General features: G+C 41.1%; 2 protein-coding genes across 2 annotated transcripts; one reads left to right on the top strand and one right to left on the bottom strand.

Moving 5' to 3' along the window:
- Positions 1-1,772: 1,772 nt before the first annotated feature.
- LOC141909988 (two pore potassium channel protein sup-9-like) lies at positions 1,773-12,402 on the bottom strand. Its single transcript, XM_074800676.1, has 2 exons — positions 12,073-12,402; positions 1,773-2,602 (listed from the first exon to the last, which is right to left on the bottom strand). Exons 1-2 carry the CDS (start codon positions 12,353-12,355, stop codon positions 1,773-1,775), a joined length of 1,113 nt encoding a protein of 370 aa, XP_074656777.1. The 5' UTR covers positions 12,356-12,402.
- A 3,504-nt stretch (positions 12,403-15,906) lies between these two features.
- LOC141910391 (glycoprotein 3-alpha-L-fucosyltransferase A-like) lies at positions 15,907-17,795 on the top strand. Its single transcript, XM_074801127.1, has 2 exons — positions 15,907-17,000; positions 17,432-17,795. Exons 1-2 carry the CDS (start codon positions 15,907-15,909, stop codon positions 17,793-17,795), a joined length of 1,458 nt encoding a protein of 485 aa, XP_074657228.1.
- Positions 17,796-19,561: the final 1,766 nt, after the last annotated feature.

Below are 19,561 nucleotides of genomic sequence, written 5' to 3'. Positions count from 1 at the left end.
TTTCCCCTGCGCAGATAGTGAATTACGTTTCTACGCCTATAAATAGTTATATATATATATATATATATATATATATATATATATATATATATATATATATATATATATATATATATATATATATATATATATATATATATATATATATATATATATATATATATATATATATATATATATATATATATATATATATATACGGTCGTACCAATCACAGCGCTCGTAACAACCCGTCAGTAGACTTTGATGTTGGGTTTCCCGTTAAATTGACCAATCAGCGAACGTTTTACCGAACAAGGAAGTATTTCGCAAATCGATATATGACGTCATGCGCAACAGCGCCAGTAATGAAATCACGCTTCGTGAGGCCAGGGGGCTGGTGGAAGCGGGAGTGATACCGGACCCCTGGCAAGCGAGGATGAATAGGTGTCACCAGCAATGAAATGATACGACTGAGAAGCCACTAGGTGTCGCTAGTGATGATCGCCCGCGCTTCAATTACTTTTCAGATTTCAATTTAAATCGACCCGCCAGCATTTCTCTGAAGTTGATGAAAACACCGACTGTTGATAATCCAATCTTTTTCTCGGCTCGTTTGACGATGATAATATTCGGAAGCCTACCTAAAGATTCAGTCAAACGCCGACTGAAAATGAATAAATTTTACCAGGATGGTATTCCACCTTCCTGATTTTACTAATGTTTAGCCTTTTAGTGGCGCCATCTGGTGGGATAGCTGGCTTTATACCGCTGCTTGACCTTTGGGGGTATCGTTGGTGCGAGCTTCGGCGCGGGAAATCAAACCGTGGCAAGCGAGGATGTTGGGGTATATGAATCCGGCGGAGTCGCTGGCGATGGTTTTATGTACTAATAGTAGTGGGGATAAACGGGATTTTATTGACGATAACTCTCTCGCAGAGCTGCGGTATTTATGACCTGACGACGAGATCCGTGTCAATAAACCGTTCGGGAGTGATTCGCAATAAAACTAATGAAAAATGACACACACATATATAGAACAAGCGTCTCGGTTTGAGCGTCACTGATTGGGGTCGTGAGAGGGAGCGATTGGGGTTAAGGATGGGAGGGTGGCAGTGAGGATTGGAAAGAAAAGGGAGAGGGAACGGGCATGGAGAGGGAGGGGAAGAGATTGGTGAAGTGGAAAAGTGTTGAAACATGCATTCTTATCTAAATTCCAAGGCGAAGGTGCCTTGAAACCTAAGTCCCCACAAAAGTGAAAAGTGGGTGAATAGAAACCCAGGGTCCAGTTGCACCGGTATACTGGCTTTACTCTAAGATGGTCCTGTTATATAGCCTTACTTTACTAACCTACAGCCAGTCTAAGCTCATTCTGTATATATATATACTAAAGCAAAAACTAAAGACCAGTCTAAGCTCATTTTGGTTCTATAGCCAATCTATCAACTTAAGACCAGTTTAAGGTCATTTTGGTTCAACTATAACCAAACTAACAACGTATTTGACATAAAAGCTATTGACCTACATTTAAGCTATATTTTCACAACTTTTAGACCAGTCTCTAAGCTCATTTTAGTTCTAAAACTTATCTAAAAACGTAAAATCAGTCTTACGATTTCCGACTGACTTCATGTCCGTGCAACTGGGCGCTGGTGACGACTCCCAAGAGTCCTGGGAGTCCCCGGTAATCCATACATGTATATATTAACTTTGAGGTAGAGCTCATAAACCGATATTTTCATAAAACAATAAAATACGAAGTTTCATTTTAAGAATAGCAAACTTTTTTGGTATCAAATCGAAGCGCGTTTTTGTCGATATTGGAACGCTAATAACGACTCCGTTTCTTCGTCATTCGCGGCGACATTATCCTTTCCGCCGCCAGGTGACGCTTGTTCAGGCGGCAACAGGTGCGCTATTTTACCCGGAGACCTGGTCACCGAATAGTGTTTCCTGCCGTTGCTCAAGAAATAATAACACGTGCACGAGCACACCGATGCCGTGTCGTTGAATTCGCCGGCTTTCGGCATTTCGTCAATTCGTTGAACAACTTGACCGTTAGAATTCGAATTTGCATTGATGACGTCACCGTCTAGTCTAACAGCAGTCCGAGCGGCGGCCTCGGCCTCCAGTTCGTCTCTTCGTTCGTCTTCGGTATTCATCGTTAAAAACCGTAAAACTAGAAGATTCATAGCGGCCGAGACGACAGTCAAACCGAACAGTATGAATATCAGACTGAACGCTACGTATTCCGGCTTCTTTTGTAGATCTTCGTTTTTCTGCAAAGCGACGAAATCGCCGAATCCGATCGTCGTCAAGGTGATGAAACAATAATAGATCGAGTTAAAATACGGCCATTTTTCGTAATACGAGAACGCCGCCGCGCCTGCGCATAGAACTATCGTACACAAATTTCCGCCGACTAAAATCAATTCCGTCTGCGAAACTTCGGTTTTTTTCATTTTCACGCATTTTTTCATATTTTTAATGATGAACGTAATGAAAGTGTTCAGGCGTTCGCCGATACTCTGGAACATGACCAAACACAGCGGAATGCCCCACAGGGCGTAAAACATGCAGAATATCTTGCCTCCAGGAGTTTTCGGCGTACTGTGACCATAACCTATAGAAAATAACAACAACATATACATCTATATATACGTATATTATTGAATTTTCTGAAGATTGACAGACGTGTCCACAATGCTGCACCTGTGTCATAGAATCAGATGCCCCTCAATGTCAGATGTCCCCTTACAATATATTGACGGTTGCTGACCCCAACCCTTTATCCTGAGATCTATTGTAGGCATTTCATTCTATGACACGGCACCGCTACTGTGGCAAGCGAGGATCCACCAGGTGCGCTATAGTGCAGTTACGCGCTTCAATATTTCTCCTACATGAACTTCTTGAACTTTTGCTTTGCTTAAAAGTTGTATCACTTTTATGAAAGCCATACTTAATACCAATGAATCTTTTTGGAGACGCCTATGGCAAAATTATGAACCTGTCGGTAGAAAATGATATTAAAAAATGATTGAAAATTAGCCAATTTTGACCGCAGCGTAAAATTGCATCACGCACCATGTCAGTTGCTCAAACCATTGGGGTAAGGTACGCATGACGTCATGATTAGCAAATCGAGTTCAATTTCAAGCTAATTTTGCGGAAAGCAAATTGTGTAATTACTAATTCCACAGCCGGTGGATTCGAAATTAACACCTATTGCTTCCATCGGGAGTTCTTCACAAATTTATTCAGCGTTGGTTGCTACTGGTTACTGACGAGGATTAGTAAACCACGGATGAAGATAACACTAATCCGGGAGTTGAAACTAGACATCAGTCCCTATATGAACACGCAGTATTAGAGATAGATTTAACACTTCGGAATGAACACTGCGGTACATTATTTAAAGAGTCTATTCAAAAACGCGCAATCGTTTCAACTGAATTCTACGATTAAGAGAACCGCACAGTTTAATCATTAATGAACTACTTGGTTGCGGAAGATGTTTCATCCGCCGTGTTCTGTTTACCACGTGACCTCTTGCACTCGTGAATTAACCGATCGTTGGTTTAAATCCAACGATTTCTATTGTTGTAGGTACAATTAGTGCTACTGAGTTTAATTATTGTTGCAGGGCCGGGGAACTGGCTGTGGAGTTGTCGATCGGATCAAAATTCGTGTGGAGTCGACTTAACTAGTATCGACTTTCAAAAAACGATGGATTTCTGTCCGATTCCGCATTACAGCAAATTCCCCAATATCGTACCGGATATGTACGTCACCAGTACTCCCAGCAGAGTGCGCAGCAAGAATTTCACCGACTACGAAAAAAGTCGCTTCGTAAGAGTCATACAACCGTACGTGCACCTGGTCGAAGACAAACGAGTCGACTCTCATCATATCAGCATGAAAGACTGCGCCTGGGCGAGGATCGTTAGCGAGTATAACGCCGACGGTAATGTTCTACCGCGTGAGAAGAAAAATCTGAAGATTTTGTGGAAATGTCTGAAAGTGAAAGCTCGAGCAAGAGGCCGAAATATGACCTTCCAGCAAAGAAATCCATTCCAGGTAAACATCCTAATTTTCTGACGAAATATCTGTTCGATTAGGTAGCCTAGTTTGTTTTTGTCTTTACAATCCTGTTTCCGTTTGTATCGTAGAACGTGGAACCGGAAGTCGATATAACGGAAGTAGTTAGAGGTATGCTAGCGGACCCCTACACGTTTTCAGAGGCGGACGCCGGGAAACAATTAGTATTGGCCGAAGCTCCGGCTGGCCAAACGACGGATGATGCAGATGGTTTAAATATCAAAATAGGTAAGCAGATTCCAATTGCTGTGATTCGAATTGCTGACACGTACGCAACCTCACTTGGGACATAATTGAGCAAAAAGTTCATTAAGACGTTAATGGGATACCGGCAAGGCTACTGAAGGAAGCGAGAATTCAGCGATAATCCGCCAGGATCGCTAGTGGCACTGGGTTACCGCGCTTCAACTTTTCTGATTAGTTAATCAATTTTCAGTGAAATCATCAACATCCACTGAGTGAGAAAGGAAATCTTATATCTATCCGATGACTCGTTTGTTAATTTTCTCGTTTGCAAGCCTATAAGTAAAGTTCAAATTTCATTGAAAATGAACTGAATACGATTCACTACGAATACGATTACGATTACGATTACGATTACGATTTTATTTACACTCCAACCATTTCCATGGTATATGGAGGAAAACTAATACACATGTATGTACAAATAACCTGGCTTTTTGTCGCGCCATCTGGTGTTGCCAATATCCCATTCGATAAGATTTAGATAAAGCATTTTTATGGACCAGCATAATCAGAATAGATTAGCTATTTAGATTATATTAGCCGATTAGTATCAATTATCATAACCGGCTATGTTGGTTGATAAAAACGCCAGGTAGAAATTATCCAATTATGGTGCACTCAGCAGCAACTCACTACGGAGAACACCATCTTAGTTGGCTTAGATAATCGGCATGCTTGCTCGCCGAGCGAGTATGCTGGGTATGCTAATCGATTATGATAACCAATGTTCACAAAAATGACGGATTATTACATAATCCATGCTCATAAAAACGTTTTACATAATCGTGTACACTAATCGAGTGTTCATAAAAAGGCCTAAAGTTTGTGGGGATTCAGAATTCTACTTTTCTACAAAAAGAAAATCTAAGTTTCGTAAAATTTTCAGAGAACGTATATACAGAACGGGATGACGGCAACTCGAACGCTCCTGCACAACAGCCATCGGCGCCACCTACCGACGACACTGAGAACCTAACACCGGAAAACCGCTTGCACCGGAAGCGGAAATACGTTTGTGAAGAAAGTGTTGGTTCTCATGAATCCGGAAGCTTCAAAACAGCTGCTAATCTATCATCACGGCAGCAACAACAGCAACAGCAGCAGCAGCAGACAAACGCCGGCAAAATGTATCCATCCGCCGGTGTGCCGATTCACCATCACAACCGTCCGCCACATCCGTCGTCAGCTTGTAAATGCACGAAAGAGTGCGTGAACGACATACGAATCAAGTGTTTGTTGGAAGAGCACAAACTACGCTTGAGAATAATGCAAGAAGAATTGATAACGAAACGCGTCGAGCATCAAATCAAATTAGAAATTCTACAAATCGAAAAGCGATCTAAACAAAATAACCAGGAACCAGTTGCAAAGTTCTGAGATGATTAGACTAAGAGTGTTGAATGACCCCTTTGAAATGGGGTTCTCAGAGTAAAAAAAAAAAACTCACTGTGTCCTAGACCCAACTGCGCACCTGGACCCAACTGTGCAATTGGGTCCAGGACACAGTTCCGAATAGTAAAGTCAGTAGAGTTCTGGGTTCAGTTGCTCAAAAGTGTGTTCAAGATAACCGGCGGATAAATACAACAGATACAATGAAGTTTTAATTGTCATAACATGCTGGTTAACTCTAACCAACTTGTGGGAAACTGATCCCCGAGTGTCGATGTGACACAGAGTTAACTCATAAAAAATGAACACCAGGGGGGCCGGTTTCATAGTCATGGCTTAGACTTAAGACCAGTCTAAGACCAACTTCGTTCTATAGCCAATCTAACAACTTAAGACCAGTCTTAAATTTTAAGACCACTTTTGGACTTAAGTCACGACCATGCAACCGGCCCATGGAGCTCACAACTATTGAACTGGGATGAATTGAAATTGAGGTGGAACCACTTGATAAAACTGTGCGTGCATATAGTTACCAGGCAGTTCGCGTTAAAATGTTAAAACGTTTATTGAATTTAAGAGAGTTTCTGCATTGCGTTTCTTTTTTTTAGTTTCATCGTTATTCGAATATATATATATACGTTTTACGATTTACATCTCTCTCGTAGTATCACATCTATATATGTCAACGTTTCTCGCACTCTGACGACCGACACTAGTTTATTCGAATAGCTACTTATGCTCGCGGTAACTGTGCTTTAGAACCTTTTAAATATTCTTCTCGGTTTCTCCTCTCATATGTGGGTATACACATTTTCCTAATGGCACTCCTGTCAACTCGGAGTTACCTCGCGTGTTTGCTGCGCGGTCAACTCGGTGAAATAATATCTATGTACGCAGTAAATACCGAGCTCGTTCGCTTGAATACGTCATCATCACTTAAGTCATCGTTTGAAGTCGGAAGATCTTTTGGGAATCAATTTGTATTTGCAATTCAATTCATTAAGTGTATATAATTCATCATTTTCACGGAGTTGTCAACGTTCGTGTGGGCTACGTGAACGCGAAGGTTACCAGTAGCTTGTTGTTTAGAACACCGCAGTCCATTCATTGATAAAACGTGTTTAGCTGCAAAATTTTGCTGAGATTTGGGATGCATGTATATACCTCATTTTGGTCTTAATATGACCCGAAAATTTGGGGACGCCGGGATGATCAATTGATTTCACACCGGTCCTGTATCGACTCGAAGTGTTACCATAATGCATTCTTTCGTATACTTTTACTCAAATTGAGACAGAGAAAAAGCCTCAATTTCTATCATTTCAACCGTACAGAGCCGACGAACTGAAGTTATTCTTTCATGCAGGATTCACAACAACAAAATCATGGTACATGTTCGCCAAGAAAAAGGCCCATAACCACTATATTGACCCTACGAACCGGGCATAGGACGGTTACAGTCAAATCAACTTCCAGATCGGCTTAATCCGGATATGGGTCTAATCCGGACAATACATGCAGTACTTTGTTCATTAACATACAGGAAAATGACATTTATTCCCGATTTCCCGTAAACCAGATGAATTTTTTTGGTCCCAAATGATCCGGACACTACTATATAGGACAGAGTCCTGGCGCAGTCAAAACACTTTTCTCGGCGTTTACGGAACTTTCGAGGCATCAACAATAATTAAATCGGTTAATTTATCTTTATTGCCAACCGAACCCGACGTTAACGAGTCGCTGTGTGTCCATGGTAACACAACATATAAAGCTAGATGACGTTGACATTGAAAATACCACTTCTTCTCCTCTTACACAAAACCTCTCATCTTACTCTTTAAAACCACATTCACTCATCTCCTACCATAAAGTCAGAGATCATCTCTATGACAGGATACAATGAATGGAGAGTGTCTGGGTGGATTAGGCAGAGCGCGCAGGGGTTCGGGTTCTTATCGATTTAATAGGATTAGCTATAGGGTGTGATAATTGTAATGGAAGGGGGAGTGACGTAAGAACGTGTTCGTAGATGTAAATGGTTCTTATGGAGAATAAGGCATTCTAATGTAATAATGTACCTTCTAAATGTTTTAGTCCGATTTTGAAATCCCCCTGTTTCATTCTCGGTAGGTGTGGTCGGTTTGTAAGGGACATACTTAAGACTATATCTAGAAGGAATATGGGTTTGAGGAAGTAACATAGAAATGTGGTTGGCAACGTTGAAGTATACAGTGAAAGTCCTATATAACGTCACTGTTGGGACTAATGAATGATGTGGAAATGTAAAAGAAATTGAACACGGAGACCGAGTAATCACTAGCGCACCTGGCGGATCCTCGCCTGCCGTACGTGGAATCCCCGATTGCCAATCGTGCGGATTCCACGCATGGCAGGCGAGGATCCGCCGTTTCGCTAGTGGTTATACTCGGTTACCGCACTTCAATTTCTTCTACATTTTGATTAAATTCGAATCAGTTTTTGTCATTAGAAAATCAATTTCCAGTAAAACTACACCATACACTCGTTGGGAACGTCAAAGCCAAAAATTCCAATTCAAGTTCATTAGAAATTGATTGACCTTTAGTACGAGTACTTTATTGTTACGCCATCTAGTGGACGTGTGCCGGTGTAGCAACTAGTGACTAGCAGGGGGCTAGATTTATCAAAATAGGTCTAGATGTATGAAAATCTTTAAAAAAGTGTCAGTTACCCTTTAAACTTCCCGGCGCTTCCAGCCCGCACTATTACATTAGTTCACAGAAATCACGCTAGGGGACCGTATTGTGCTGCCACCAAATTTACGAAAAAAATCCAACTTAAAGTTTGGCTAAATTCATCAAAATAGGTCTAGATGTATAAAGATCCCTCCAATATTACAGATATTGTAAATATGTATTGTAAAGTGTGAGCCCAAGTTAAGTTTTAAAAGCTTTCATTACCGTTTATGTAATTAATTTCAAAAACTGTTTTTTCCTCCATATACCATAGAAATGGTTGGAGTGTAATAAATATTCGAATAGGGGGCTTAAGCAAGTTCGATTGGGTGAACGCTATAAATTCAACCGCAACAGTGCAAACATATATTTCATGGATACACAATTGTGATCGAACGACTGCGACAAAAAACCATTAAACGCTGGGTCGGAAATACTTATAAATATTTATGGGCAATGTAATGTATTATCGACGCTATTGCCTAGCGACGTACTATGCAATGTAAAATCGATAGGAGAATCCATAAAACAATAGACGTAATATAATTTAAAGTGTAATTCGAGAGATTATGGATTAGGGGCGTATCGGGGAACATTTTGATTGAAGGGGTTTTGATACTCTGAAAAAGGCATTCGCATTTAGGTTTTGAGGCTGAGGTTTCGAAGTGTCTGATAGTTTGTATGTAATGAATCAGTAACTATTTTCATGCTCTTGGGATTTCAAACTACGTTTCTCAGGGTCGCACAACGATAAGTCTGTCGCATAGACGGGCAACTTTTAAGACGCCTTAAAACTCGTAACAAAAATCACGATTGGCAGAACACTATATCCGTGTTGACTCGATGAGGAGAGAATCCCACAATGATAATAAAAAGTCCGAAAATGAAACTTCGAGATAGTAGTTTATTTCAACGTTTCGACTATATCCTAATAGTCATCTTCAGGAATGGCCTTATATCATTATTCCTGAAGATGACTATTAGGATATAGTCGAAACGTTGAAATAAACTACTATCTCGAAGTTTCATTTTCGGACTTTTTATTATCATTGTGGGATTCTCTCCTCATCGTAACAAAAATATTTCCATCTATCGATAAGTATATATATGATAATCTTTTTTTAAAGTTGTTATTGTATAAGGCTAAAAAATGACACATTGTTTCTCTTAATCAGCCGGGGTCATTTTAAAAACCGCAATAAAATCTGTAATCATTTCATTTCTCGAATTGCCCGGTCTCCATGGTTAGCTCGATCATGGTTTCTTAAAAATCGTCACGTACGGGGTAGATAGGCGGGTCAACGGACTCAACGGATATGAGAGACGAAGTATCAATTTTAGCCTAAAATCTGTGCTTGATATTTCCCTTTGAGGCTGGAATACGATTTACTGATGCCCGTGGATTCGGGGGTTCGTTCGAACTGGACTAATGATCGCGAATATAGAGTTCTGATGGCGTTCGGCTCAATAGTTATAATGAAGCATTGTGTCAGCAGTATTCATAGTGCGAGCATATGATAATTCTCTGTATTACTGCAACAAGTGAATTAATATCTATCTCCCCTTGAGGTTTATCATACATTCATGCGTTGCAATTATTATTCGTCTTTCATCATCAGCAGTCCCTCTCCCCATCTCCCCCCCCCGCCCCAACTTACACCTCCGTTTCCCGCTCCCCGTAATATGTGTATCGTATCCCTAATTAACCATTATTCATTCTATTCAGCTTCAACTATACAAAAACGTCTAACGTTATATGTCAAGTGTCACATGTGGAACACCGAGCGGCACCGCGCATCCGAGGAGGAGTCTCGATCTGCAGTCGTATTTAAAACCACAATACAGTCAGGGCGACTTGAAAAGTGCGCAAAAATAAATACAGAAAGGACTGATATTTTTCAACAACAATTTGACGAAAATCATATTTCGTAGATATCTTTGAGACAAAACCATGAGACATAAGTCCAAAAGTGGTCTTAAATCTTGAGATTGGTCTTAAGTTGTTAGATTGGCAAACGGCCCCAGGAGCCGGTTCCATATTCAGGGCTTAGACTTAGGACCAGTCTAAGACTATCTTTGTTCTATAGCTTATCAAACAGCTAAGACCAGTCTAAAGATTTAAGACCACTTTTGGACTTAAGTCTCGACTATGGAGCAAGCCCCCGGTGCGTATTATAGTGGGTGGTCTCAGGGGTCCGGACCCCACCCTGCTTTCCCATTGAGATGGCCTTGAAAACTTGTAAATTTGACCCTCATCGGACAGGTTGCCGGTCAGCGAGGATTGATTCGAAGGAACGAACAGTCAGTTACAAACGTTTATTTTTTTCTACTTGAATCTAATTTGTGTATGTATGCAGTCCGATTCCGGTTTCCGCGTTTTATTCGTAACTTGTAAACTTCAAAACTTGTAAATTTGACCCTCGTCGGACAGGTTGCCGGTCAGCGAGGATGGTTTCGAAGGAACGAACAGCCAGTTACAAACGTTTATTTTTTTCTACTTGAATCTAATTTGTGTATGTATGCAGTCCGATTCCGGTTTCCGCGTTTTATTCGATCAATTGTTTCTCATTTAATCTGATTTGTCAACATTTTGTCGGAGAGGAATTTGATTTACCGTGGCGCGCGTCTGTGTAATCGGGTTATAGACCGGTTTTCCTCCTGGTCAATACGAGCGTTTAACGGGTAGAAAAGAGACCAGACATTTACGACAGAATTCGAAGCTGTGTGTACGTCTACCAGGAACATTCCTTGATCTGATTTTTATCCGATATCTCGACTATCTGTGACAAGTATCTCGAATGAGAATCTCAGATTTCTTTAAGACGTGTCTCGGATGAGTATCTCAGGAATATCTGTATGAAGTGTCTCATTTTTCTCAACGAGCAACTAAGATATCTCGACGAAGCGCCTTGGGCATATATCTTGAGTAACTCAAATATATCTAGATATTGCACGTAGATAATTTGGTATTAACTCTAAATGATAGGGCCATTACAAACGAATATCTCAGATCTGCGTGTACTCCTTCGTATTCTAGAGTCCAAGAGTTGGAGTCTTCAACTTTTTTATCTTTTGTCCTCGCGCGACCCCCCTCTTTTCCGAGTAACCTTTGCATTTTCTCCCAAATGGCTCAAAATGCACCTACATGCATCTACAGTTGCAGAATTTTTTTTTGTGGAAGGACCCCCCAGATCCCGCTTATGGCTGACAACTGCTGCGTTATCACTACGGGGCACACACGCATGTGAGTAGTGACTCAATATTCGCTACGACTTTTTCCAAAAGCTGGATCCGCCCCTGCCGATTACTGTATGTACAGCCATTGGCTTGCCGAAGATGGGGCCCTATTTCATTACTTGTACAAATCTCAAAATGTTCCGTGTATCATGTATATTATTGATACATCGAAAATACACTGCATATAGATCTAGCCACACGGGATACGAGTATTTCACAGCTCCTATAAATCGATACAGGTGAAAATGACTGTAACATAAATTAGTTAGCGGCTTTTAATTGACTGCCGTTCGAGGCGGACGTCGCACATCACACGTGACGTCATAGCGCATAGGCGTGGAAGGCGCGGATATAAAAACACGTATTTTTACAACATCGATTTTAGAGCGCACCGACAACTTACCAATAACCGTAACCACAGTCGTAGCGAAATAAAAAGCGCCGGCAAATTTCCACTGTTGCCCGGCTTTGTACGGTATCGATCGACGAATTATCATCGTCAACTTTTCGAACTCGATAGCGCTCATGTTGTATCTGTCGCGAAACAGGATTTCTTCCTGGAAGAGCTTCTGTTTCGTTTCTACTTCCGAGTCGGATTCCAACGCGTCGAACACGGCGGCGCCGACTAGCAGGTACGTAAACGTGCACACGATCAACGATAAAGTTCGTACATTCTGTTTCTTCATAATTAGTCAAAACCACCACCGACAGATGGCGCCCGAGTACGTCTCCAGCATCTATACCTATAGAAGCAGCTTCTGGACTGGTCACTTCATTATCAGCGCGTGGTCTATGACGATCCCTGTAAAAGAGAGACCTAGAAGTTTGTAGTGATTGGCGTGAAATAAATTTGGGGGGGAGGGGGAGTGTCCACGGTAGAGGATTATACAACGTGGCAAGGATAGATCCACTAGGTGCCACTAGTGTGCAGTAGCCCATCGACTACTGCGGCTATAGAGGACTCCACTTGAGGATCCACTAGGTGGCGCTAGTGTGCAGTAGGATATCAAGTACTGTGTGTGTGTAATTTGGTTCCATTTATTTTGGCGGTGGCAAGTAAGGATCCGCTAGGAGTGCTAGTGTGCAGTATATGACATGAACTACTGTCGGCAATCGAACATTTCACCTGTGGCAAGTATGGATCCGCTAGGTTCGCTTTTCCGTGCTTCGAATACTTTGGATCGAATTAGAAATCGAACCAACTTATTTTCGAAGTTAATCAATTATCAATGAAAACTATGCCGAACACCGAAAGAAGAAAAATAAATCTCATGATCTTTTGAGAGGCTCGTAAGATAACATTTGGATTCTGGTGTCTAAGAATCTAATCAAAAAGGGAATTGAAAATAAACTACTATTGACTAACGTAAGCCCCAGATTAGTGACGCCATCTGGTGGGATAACTAATGATTCTGCAAGTTCGAGCCATTGAAATTTTGTATTCATGAAACATAAATCCGTTAATTCCAGGAGAGGCGTTATTTACTGATCCCCCACTCGGAGCAATAGAATAATTCACTACAGTAAATTAATTCATTTCGTTGATTCGGTTCTACGTGTATTTGGTCTGGAATTCAAATAATGTCGTCTACATCTCCGACGGGACGATCTCATGGATACAGATAATAGAGCTTCACAACTGAAACTGAAATCCTTGATATCGCAGGATCCCCTCGAGTTGCATCCTTAAAAGTGAGCGATCCCCTAATACTGAATCGTTGAAATTGAGGGATCCCCTTGGCGGAATCCTTAGAATTTGAGGGATAACGGTGCTCGAATTCTTTGAGTGGAATTGAAAACATCCCGAAGCAGGAGGAACACGACATATTTAACTACCCGTACAGTGCCGCCCCCTTGTGTTAAATAGCCGACCGTTTTGGCGTTACGCTCAGGCATTTTGACATTAGAATATGACATTTCATCAAAGTACAGACGCATAGACGAAACGAGCATTTTGTGGGGAATGGCCACGGTACCATATCCCAGAAAATCGGGAAAAATCAAATCTTCATTGTGCACGCGATATTCAGGAATCCTGTCCAGGTGCACTTTGTATTAACTTGAATTGCATCTACTATCGATTCAGTAGTACTGTTTTCTATACATATTAGATAGTAATCAATTATTCTATCGTACATGATATGGATTAAATAAAAAAGTACACGCCTTTTATAGATTTTCACAATAACGGCCGTATTTTTAGACAACGGACCAAAACGGTTTCGTGGATACTTCAACGCGACTTACTTGATCTAGAGGATTAAGTAATCCGTGGTCGGAGCCATCGCGGTATCGGCACCACCGCGCCGGATGAGGAGAAACGATGTTCAGCAAGAAGAAAAAGCACCGGTACTGCGCGCAGAGACAGCGGCGGCAGTCTGAGGGCTCGCGGCGTCTCTAGCAACAAACAGTACCGCGACATGAAGCTAGTGATGATTCAGCTGCGCGCAGCACTGTCGTACACACACACACACACACACGCACGCACTAGGAGAACAATTATCGATGATAGCGCAGGCGAGGACTCACGACGAATAAAACAGTTCATACCAGTGCACGGGTTTTAATAGAATCACCCCCTCAGCATATCTTTCATTCCAGAAGATGATTTATTTCAAATACTCAGTGAAAAACAATTTCAGTTTTTGAATACAAATAGATAAACAAGCTTATATAACAGGGTTGCGGAAGTGTCAGTTGAAGTTAAGGTCATATCTCAAAAATTGCCGAATTTTATTCAACGGTTCCGGCCCGCCTTCCGTGCTGTCAGATATTGACCGTCAAGTGCTGCCCCTATGTATAACATTGACGGTGAATCTGTGAACTAATCAACGAACGGGTTATTCCTACTGCGGTATGCGAGTAAATTAGTTCACATTTCCACCGTCAACGTAATAGGGAAGCACGTAACGTTTGCAATCTGGCGCGCATGCCAAAGGAAGATTTGATAATAAGATTGAGTTCGAATCCGGCCGAATCCTTCCTGACCAAGTGCCCTTTTGAAAATCACATGTGAAGAATTCCATCCGACAAATGTCCACAGTATTTCTAATAGCAGTAATATGCACTAAAATTGCATTAAAATGTACCTAAATTTTCCAGAATTCCCGGCGGCAAAGAGCATCCGCGCACGTTTATATCACATGAGAGTGAACCCCCACCCTGGACCCGCCCCTGAAACATTACCAGTAATGGGTCTAATTTTTCCGTGCGATACTCGTTGCGCTGCCTCTGCTCTACGGGTGGTCAACCGACGTCTCGATGGCCCCCGAATTATTTGTAAATGGACTGATAAATATATTTCAACTAAGATGGCTCAAAAATCCCTTGCAGCAGCATCTTCGTTCCACGCATGGCTCGAGATGTGATAGCCAAAAGGATAAACTGAAGCTCTATGTCATATTTTCTACACAATCAACTCGTCGTTGCTTATGGCATTTTACTGGTAAAAACCATCAGCCGGTTGATGAAAGGAATCATAATTGGATTCGAAACACTTGTGACAAACGGACAACAGCTGCAACGGAGACATCGACGGCTGTAACAAAGTTACGTATTGTTCGTTGCTGCCTTACTTTCTAATTCTTGTCTTTTCTACACACAGTGATATCGCGAAGCATCTGCACGTATCAGGTTGTGATTTTTCGCTGGTATAGACGCTTTGACGATATAGCGAGAAAAACATTAAAACATCACAGAAAAGGTAAACGGCTCGAATTCTATATAACCAAATAAATCATTTACAAAATTCAAACTTAATGATGTAATAGTAAATGACAGGGGCATAGTAATTAGATTGTGATCTTAGGGGTCCGGATCTGAGCATTCAAATTGAATTGAGGTGGCTATTTCGTAGGGACAGGGATTTAAACTATTCGATGTACGTCTTCGCAAATATCTAAAGCCGAGTGTGGAACCATGCGTAAGCTCATATAGAGGCCTTTGACTTGGCTGCTTCATCAGAAAAATGCCTTTCGATTTCTTCTGGACCCCAATCAATTCATTAATCATTTCTCCGAGTGCATTTCGTTGAAAACTAAAAACGAAAAATATTTCTCTATCATTTAATTTCAGTTTACGGAGTGCTTGATATAGCTAAAACGTTTTGGCGTGTCTTCTGAAGGTCTTAACCTAACGTACAACTAGACTTAACCCGTCGCGCGCCCACTCCGTACGTCTAGTGCTTATCAAATCATAGCCGCGCGTTGTTTGATAACTATTTCTGCGTAAGGACAACATGGGAGTCGAAGATTCGACGTCATATTTAAAGCTGGTATCGTGGGCTTCATCGTTAAAGCGATATCGTTTTTATTTTCTCGCCGTTGTCGTCATCGGCGCGATCGTCTGCACGTTAAACAGTGTCACAATTCAAAACGTAAATACGTTATTTTCCGAAATGACGATCGTTGTCGAAGGAAAGCGTAATGTTTCGAATCGTACCCACGGTGATGTTGACAATGCGGAAAACCGTCGGAATAACAGTGGATTAATATTAGAAAAACGCAGCAATTCAACAACTACCTCTAGTCAGCACTTTAGTCTTTATAGACGCGCTTTAGATTTTATCGAAACCGTAGGACTTATACCTCTATCAGACCCATCCGCGATATGGCCCGAAATGGACCACGGTGTAAGACTGACCGCCCAGTTGCAACACATTCCCAAACAGGCCGTCCTAGCATCTAAACAGCGAAAATCGAAGGTGCTTTTATTGTGGGGAGGATTCGAGAAAACATTCCTAGCTAAACGTAATTCGAATCCATTTTCGGGCTGCCCTGTTAATACGTGTAGAATTACCGACGACCGCTCTAAAGTCGGAACGGCTGACGTCATAGTGATTGAACGCCACGTGATCCGGTCCGTTATACCATCGGTCCCCAGACCTAAACATCAAGTACAAGTGATGTTTACTATGGAATCGCCCTTTCACACTCCCCTACACTACGGAACCGGTTATCAATCGAGTATAAACTGGACAGCTAATTACCGACGCGACTCGACCATTCCCGTTCCGTACGGTTTTTTTGTACGTTACAACGAATCAGTTCGTTTTAAAGTTCTCAAAAAGAACTACGCCTCGGGTAAAACTAAGAAAGTCGCCTGGTTCGTTTCAAACTGTAACGACAAAAATGAGCGACTGAAACTAGCTGAAGAACTGTCCAAATACATCAGTGTGGATATATACGGCAAATGCGGTACTCTGAAATGTCCTAGAAGCGACCGTGAAAAATGTTTAAATCTATTAGACTCGAGTTACAAATTCTACCTGGCTTTCGAGAACTCTAACTGTAGGGAGTACATCACGGAAAAGTTCTTCTTGAACGGTTTGTCGTGAGTATAATCATTATTGGAGTCACCGTTTTTGCCCTAATTTTTGGAATTCCCTTTTGAAGAATGTTCGTGGTGATATTCCGATTCAATACATTTTTAAATCACAAAGCATTCACGTATCGTTGTGCTGTCATTAATAGCTAGTAAAAATTCATTTTATTCAGAATTTTTCGTCCATAAATGTTTGTTCCATATCGCCATGTGCTGTTCGTCTTCATATCTCGGGAAACAGCACTACATAAGAAAATGTTTGATATTGTTACTACTATTGAGATATGGCGACAGAGGTTCCTTTATTTCCTGCTAATAATACTACTTAACTCAGTGGAATGAGAGAATAAAGATACAACAAACCTGCTAATAGTGACTGGTTCATTTCACGCTTAAAAGATTTGTTAGATTTACTAAAACGTGTTCTTTCTATCTTTCAGTCGGGATATTGTACCTATAGTTTACGGCGCTCATAAAGATGATTATGAACGCGTTGCTCCTCCACATTCGTTCATACACGTTGACGATTTCGAGTCTCCGAAACAACTTGCCGAATATCTGCACAGATTAGACGAAAACGATCATTTATACAATTCATATTTCCGATGGAAAGGAACCGGTAAAATTTTTAATGGTGGATTATATTTCTGGTGTCGTTTATGTATGTTGAGCCACGCCGATGACGCCGATAAAAGACGATACGTGTCCAATTATGATCACTGGTGGAGACCCGAGGGTATATGTAAAATGAATAGTGGATACCAGCGATGGACGTCTCCTACTTACGGTACACTGTGGTCCTAGTAGCGCGAGGGGTCCCTAGTGTCAGGAAGATTTGTGATGATAGGTGCCAATCACGTCTGACCTACATGAAGTTGTTCGCTTGATTTCTTGGTCGGCCCAAACAATGCAGCATCATTTTCTAATAAAATTGCGCGTTTTATAAAAGGAAGGCCATTGTTTTTAAGCGCTCTGGGTCATTATGGGATTTAGCGCTATATAGAAATTTTGTTACTATTATTATCAATATTCTTTTAAGTAGCCAATCGAAAACGATTTCCGCAACAAAGTATAATTAACGACGTCGCTTTGAAATAATGTGCTGTTTCAATAGTAGCTCATTCTATCAAGGTGACTTTAAATCTCGTTTCAAAAGCGAATTCAATTTTGATTAACAAAGACCTTCAATTGAATTATGTATTGAAATAGAATATAGTGTTGTTTGATGAAAGTTCATGATTGATGTTTAATTATGCGAATTCGAATACGAATACGAATACGAATACGAATACGAATATTTATTACACTCCAACCATTTCCATGGTATATGGAGGAAAGGAAACAGTATTTACAATTATTTACAAAAACAGTAGATAAAAGCACTTTGAAACATAACAAACGTTATTTACAACATACTATTTACACACACTACCGGAGGAATTCTTAACCGTAAAGTGCTGCCCCTATATACATCGTTGGCGGAGAATGTGTGAACTATCTATTACTTGCATGCCACAGTAAGAATATTGTGTGATCGAGTTAGTTCGCGTTTTCACCGCTAATGATATACATAGGGGCAGCACTTGACGGTCAGGATCTTACACACTGGCGACCGCCGGGCCGGCCCTGCTCACCTAGAAACATTATACCGAAACAAATCCACAAAAGTAAATTATTGATATTTTTTTTGCCAAATAGATAGATAATAATGATGATTATTTGTCATTTGAAAAGCGCTTTACAATCTCAAAGATCTTCACAAAAGTATTTTTTTCAAAACACGAGTTTTTGTTTAATGACTTATGATGTAAGTTTACCAAGGTACAAACTGAAATTCTCCGCGTGTGGAGTCCTCATCTAGCGAGCGGGCACCGGGGACAGTGCCCGCTCGCGTACGCGTACGCGCTCGCACACGCGCCACGGCCTTGACCCAGTCTTGCCGCGGCGTTCTGAACTGAGCTATTGTCCGTCTTGGAAAAGCTAGTTTTTTTTACGATTCTATCGACACGAAACTACCTCGCATGATTTCACGAACCTGTTTGTATTCTTAGCTATGAGATGTTCATTATGTCCTATTGGCTATATCGTTTTTTCCTATAGAATAAATTATCTTGAACTCGTCGTTGAACTCTGATCCATATATATAGAAATACCAAACACACGCGATATTATAGATTTTAACATGTAGAGAGATAGAAGCGGATTTTGGATATGGGAAAACATACCGAGGAATCAACTTCACTAGTGTGGATTTTTAACAGAATCGGGTGACTGAAAAACTACGACCATCTCAATTCCACGCGTCATGTTTTAATAATGCGAAGGAAGTACAAATATCTAAAAACCGTCAAGTTCAAGGTAATTCATGTCGCAGAAAAGAAAAAAATGAATCGTCAACTGAAATGATGATGCCCGCGTATTCAGGAGCCAGTGTGATTTCCGCTGGGAGAAAAATATCGCACCGGAGAGAGGTTACAGCTAGAATTCGAAAAAAACCGGATAATCTACATGTATTTACAAAGCCTGATCTACAGAGCCGGGCGCGTGCAGACGTGTGAAAATACACAAGG

Source organism: Tubulanus polymorphus, chromosome 8 (genome assembly GCF_964204645.1).
Source record: "Tubulanus polymorphus chromosome 8, tnTubPoly1.2, whole genome shotgun sequence".
NCBI classification, from domain to species: domain Eukaryota; kingdom Metazoa; phylum Nemertea; class Palaeonemertea; order Tubulaniformes; family Tubulanidae; genus Tubulanus; species Tubulanus polymorphus.
The sequence above is the reverse complement of the archived record's forward strand: the minus strand, read 5'-3'. Positions and strand labels throughout refer to the sequence as shown.